Here is a 5,926-nt window from a genome sequence, read left to right on the forward strand (position 1 = left end):
TGATCATGTGTACACACAGTTCATTTTGGCAACTTGTTTTGATTTGGCAAAAAGGTTATTACTTATATTCATTACTTTCATTCAGGTCATTGGTTTAGTTAGCGAGTATTTTGGGCTTACAAGCATTTTTATACTGCAGCTGTCACCACCTTTCATCTATGTAGTTTCTATAGCTACACTTGTTCTCGTTTGTTACGAAGTTGGGGAAACAGGCACAGTTTACCTGTTTAAAGTGGAGTGTTCAATAGTTCTCACACGCTGATCATGTCACTGTATTCTGCAATAATAACACGTGGATATAGTCCAAATCACTCTCCTCTGTGAACCCATTTGCCATGCCTAAAGTCCAGCTGTTTAAATAAAACTGCACATTACTAGTGAGCAAGTCAGGTTTGTTTTATTTATATAGCCAAATATCAAGAATTGCAGATTTGTCTCAAGGGGTTTCACAATTTGGACAGCATATGGAACCTTGATTCAAAGAAGGAAAAACTGCCAAAGCAACTTAGAGCAAGAATACAGAGCTAGCATGTTCACTAAAATACTGATCACTGTCTGGATTTCACTGGAGAAGGGCAGCTAAAATATCAGACACATTGACACATTTATTGGCATTATTGGGCAAAAATGCCATACTAATCTTTTAGCATATTATAATTCAAGTGGTCTGAAAGGAAGCTATACTTGGGCACCTCCTGTTGGTTCTGTTGTCAGTCTTTAGAGAATGTAGCCTGTGACAGGAGATTTTAGCTAATCAGTGGTCTTTTCACCCAGAGCAGATGAGATTGTTTATTTAGCAGTGAACTCCACAGTGAGAGTAGGAGGTTGTAGGCTGGATGGAGGACTTTCATGTGAGAGAGCAGGATTTGAATCCTAGGTCAGGCCGCAGAGTACTGTTCATTTTTTAGCTTGACCATTTTAGTGCATATGAAATGCATGCTTCTCTGGTAGTAGGGGAAATACTTTATCATTAGCTTGCATTGTAATTTTAATGCATGATTTTGCTGGTCCTTTGCCTCTTTCTGTTGACTTGTCAGTGGGATTGTGGATGATCTTAGTCCATTTATTACTTTTTCACTGGTAACCTTCACATTGGCTAAATTTGCTGCAAATTAGTATACTCTGGATACTTTCCTGTTTCACCATACTTACAGATACTATTTTAAAGTGTGAGGTTTTAGTTTCTGTTGACACACACACACACACACACACACACACACACACACACACACACACACACACACACACACACACACACACACACACACACACACACAGTGGTAGTCCAAAATCCACCCCTTTAATGACATATCCAGTGTATTCATCACTCCAGTGCACGTTAAATGACTGTGTTACGGATCCATCAAGCAAGAAAATCTGACTCTGTATGTTTCTCTATGTGTGCATGTTGTTCAGAAAGCTGACGACCGAGAGAAGAGGCAGGAAGCCCACCGTTTCCATTTTGATGCCATGTGAAGGAAGAGAAGTGCATCATGGGAGAACATCCTTTCCCGTCTTCCTCCACCTGCCCCTCAACCAACCACTCTTTAACCTTCACACATTTCTCTCAGAGTTATTTCAAGGGTCAATATGTGGATCCTTGCTTGCTCCAAAACACTTCTTTTTGATATTTGTTAGTCCTCAAGTCAGATGTGAAATATTTATGTTCCATTTCATTTATTCATTCCAGTGTTAAAAGTACAGATGCTGCAACAAGGCCAGGAGAAATCCTAATGGACATAACTCTCAAGTTTAAAGCAGGGATTTCTCTTGACCGGCTGTAGCTAACAGCATGATTATCACTTGTGATATTAGAATTTTTTGACAAAGTGACACAGATTCCTGTTGAAATGTCCTACAAGTTACTCCTATATTTTAAGCAGTTAATATTTATTCTCTGGAAGGGATGTACCTTTGACATCAAATGTTGAAATGTGTAAAGTTAGTTGAAATCCATGTGTGTCACTGTCCATCGTCACTGTACAGTTTATTCACCCCTGGCTTTTTCAGTGAGATTAAACTGAATCTGATTGTTTGACATTGATCTCAGCCTTGAAGCTGCAGCAGCAGCTGGTAGGAAATGAAAAAAAACAGTCACATACAATGTAACGATGCTGAGGAACATTTTTCTTCTTCCAATCTCACCAAAACTAATGAATGGCCTTCAGGTCTGCTGATAGCAAATTCATCTTTTTCTGAGCTGATTGTATCACATTGCATCATGGGAGTGCCAAAAAGTGTTGCATCCAGCAAATGTCTAATGCTACTCTATCAAGCCCTGGCAAATAGTCTAAAACCTGCTGAATAAAGCATAGTTTGCTCCAACTTGTTTTTGTTGTCAAGCGCTTTGGTGCATCCAGATATTTATTTTGAAGAATAAGCTCATGCCTTTCCATGTACTGTTCAACCTAATGATTAGACTAACTGTGAGTGTGTGTGATTTATTTTATTTTGTTGATTTGGCTTTCAAATGAATGTTCAAGTTGTAAATGTGTTTATTTACTGAAGTTGAAAATAAAGGTTTCCTTTGCTTAAGTCAACTCTGGGTTGATTTACTCCATGTCTTTGTCTTCTTGTACTCTCCTTAACCCTTTGATGCGCAGCATGGGTCAAGAGATACCCATTTTCCATTGGATTTAGGTCACTTTTGACCCATCACCTCTGACCTTTGATCATCGCTAAGGGTGTACCTCAAGGCTCCATCTAGGGCCCAACTTTGTTTTCCATCTACATAAATGATGTGGCCAAAGCTCTTGGTGCCTCCCGGATACACCTCTATGCTGATGACACCATTATTTACTCTACTGGCCCATCACTCTGCTGCATCTACCATTCAATTCAGCCTTACTTCAATCGAGCAGTCTTCTCAGGACCTTCACTTGCGCCTCAATTCTAAGAAAACAAAATGTATGCTATTCAACCGAACAAACAGTGTCTCCAGCCCTCCAAAAATCACCTGTGCAGATGGCTCAGATCTGGAGTTCGTCAATTCCAACAAGTACTTTGGCCTCTGGCTGGACTCTTCACTCTCTTTCATTCCTCACATCAACATTCTACAGGCTAAAATCACATCCAGACTGGGGTTCCTTTACCATAATAAGGCCTCCTTTACATACGCTGCCAAAAACACTCTTGTGAAGATAACCATCCTCCCCATGTTTGACTACGGCGATGTCATCTATAAAATGCCCCCTAAGTATGCCCTTAACAGGCTTGATGTCCTCCATCACTTAGCCATCTGTCTTGTTACCGGTGCTCCTTTCTCCACCCACCATTGCGACCTTTACAAACTGGTGGGTTGGCCCTCCCTTTACACCAGGCAACTCCAACACTGGCTTTTACGCATTTACAAGACGCTATCAGGGAAGACACCTCACCTCTCCAACCTCCTACACCCCTCCCATAACAACTACCACCTGAGGTCCACTGATTTCATAACACTCTCTATCCCCAAGGTTAGCACTGTCTTTGGCCGGAATTCCTTTTGCTTTGCTGCAGCGATCGATTGGAATTCCCTCCAAAAATCTCTGAAACTGTCCTCACTTCCATCACTTTACAGCTTTACATTTTTAAGCAGATGCTGCAGCAGACCCTTGTTGACCACTGCACATGCTGAATGTCTTCATTGAATTTCTAGCATTAATTTAGGGTGTTTTTAATCTGTTTAAACACTTGTGTGTAATTTTTTGTATATGTACTTGTTTATTTGTTATCTTTCTTCCTGCTAGGGCCTCTTGTCAAGCTATCATTGTAAATGAGAAATTGTTCTCAACTGATCTTACCTGGTAAAATAAATAATAATAAAAAATGTTGGGCATCAAAGGGTTAAAGCTGCACAGTACTTCCCTGAAACTATAGTACACCATTTTTAAGAAATTTTCCCCCTGAAGTTCCTTTCTAAGAACATATTTTGTTTATTTTGTCATTGGGAAGCTGGAGGGGAATATACACTCAAAATAATCATCTTCATACATTGTCATTATTGAAATTTGTAGTGAGTGAAGCAGCAGTGGAATTAAACTGCCTTTAATTTTCCAGAGGACCCCTGAAGGCCCCTCGGAGCATACCTCTGGCCCCTGCACGCTACTTCAGGAACCACCCTGCTAAATAATGCATGGAGAAAGGAAAGAAGACTGAGACTTGGTAGCCTTTAAGCAGATAAACCTATGTAAATCATGGGGGTCTTACACTAATGTACAGTATTGATAGTCAGGTGCAGATCTGTGTGTGTGTGTGCACACGTGTGTACATGAGAGAGTGAGTGTGTGAGGCAGAAAGAGAGAGAGGCAAGACATAGTACTGCAAGCTGCATCAAGCTGCACAGAGAAGATGATAACAGAACCAGAAACTCCACAATTTAGCCTTAAAAATAAAAGCATATTAACAAGTCAATATGCAAAAATAAAGGGAAAAACACTGCAGTTACAACTTCAAAAACACTCAAGGAGAATAATAGTCCATCCATCCATTATCTATACACTGCTTCATCCTTATTCAGGTCGCGGGGGGGGGGGCGGCTGGAGTCTATCCCAGCTGACTTGGGGCGAAGGCAAGGGACACCCTGGACAGGTCGCCAGTCTGTCGCAGAGCTACATATACAGACAAACAATCACACTCGCATTCACAACTACGGGCATTTTAGAATAATTAATTAACCTCAGCATATTTTTGGACTGTGGGAGGAAGCTGGAGTACCCGGAGAAAACCCACACATGCACAGGGAGAACATGCAAACTCCATGCAGAAATATCCCAGGAAAGCCAGGACGCGAACCAGGGATCTTCTCACTGCAAGGCAGAAGTGCTAACCACTACGTCACGGTGCAGCCAGATGAATAGTTTTTAGAAATTTTTGACTTGGTTGATCATGATTAATTAGCTGGCTTCAAGGGTTCTTCAGATACAAAGTTGAGATTTTAATATCAATGAGTCATTCATGACAGAGGTGTCAACATGTACAGTATTATTTACATTGCACGACTGTGGTTTTGCTATTAGGGATAACTACTGGTTTGTTCCAAGTTTTTCTTGTATGGACTTTTAGAAGAATTCATTGGAAGAAAAGAATTTTCTGTTGATTTGAAACTTAACATGGTTGAGCTTCTGGAGCTATTAGACATCCATCCATCTATCTATTTTCTATACTTCCTTTATCCTATGGAGTGTTACAGGGGGCTGGAGCCTGAGGAGTGAAAGGCAAGATACACCTTGGACAGGTCACCAGTCCATTGCAATGCCAACACACAGAGACAAGCAACTATGTACACTCACATTCTCACTCACAGCCAATTAGGAATAATAAATTAACCTCAGCATGTTTTTGGACTGAAGGAGGAAGGTGGAGCCTGGAGAAAACCCAGTTAGGCACAGGGAGAACATGTAAACTCCACACAGAAAGACCCCAGCTAACCAGAAGATTTGAAACCAAGACATTCATGAGGCCACAGTGCTTCTTGGACAATATAGCAGAATTAAGAACAATATGGGACAAAATCTGGAGCCTCCATTTATCAAAGAAACGGGCTATAGCTCATTTCATGGCAGGGCATGTTGTTTAATGTGAGTGAAAACACAGATTTCTAGCTTTTCCCTTCGTACATTATTCCAACGTCTTTATTATATTTACAGCTAATGCATAGTTAGAAAATGAATGCACTCATTCAGCCATTCATCAGTAACAAAACATCGTAAATCAATAAACTTCTTTTCGAGCGATCGGTTTCCGTTTGAATATTCTCTTTACACGTGATTGTTGTTTTTTTTTGCTTGTTTTGTTTTTGTTTTTTTAAGTTGAAACGAGGGCTGTAGTAAAATATTAATCTGAAAGAACAAAAAGTGCTCTCTTGGTTGTGTCTAGCTTGACCATCCTCATAACAAAACACTCATTGATGTAAGCAGCGCCCATGATGCCATGGCTTAAATGAGCC

General features: G+C 40.5%; 1 protein-coding gene across 2 annotated transcripts in view; it reads left to right on the top strand.

Annotated features, from left to right (window-relative positions):
• Positions 1–2,540, top strand: part of itfg1 (integrin alpha FG-GAP repeat containing 1) — a 258,075-nt gene extending 255,535 nt beyond the window's left edge. Inside the window, exon 17 of one of the 2 annotated variants that reach the window (XM_035946300.2) lies at positions 1,417–2,540. In XM_035946300.2, coding sequence (XP_035802193.1) covers positions 1,417–1,696 — 280 coding nt within the window. In that variant the 3' untranslated portion in view covers positions 1,697–2,540. The remainder of the gene's footprint in view (positions 1–1,416) is intronic. The other variant, XM_023265997.3, reaches the window with a different exon arrangement.
• Positions 2,541–5,926: the final 3,386 nt, after the last annotated feature.

The sequence above is a fragment of the Amphiprion ocellaris genome, chromosome 1 (genome assembly GCF_022539595.1).
Source record: "Amphiprion ocellaris isolate individual 3 ecotype Okinawa chromosome 1, ASM2253959v1, whole genome shotgun sequence".
NCBI lineage: Eukaryota > Metazoa > Chordata > Actinopteri > Pomacentridae > Amphiprion > Amphiprion ocellaris.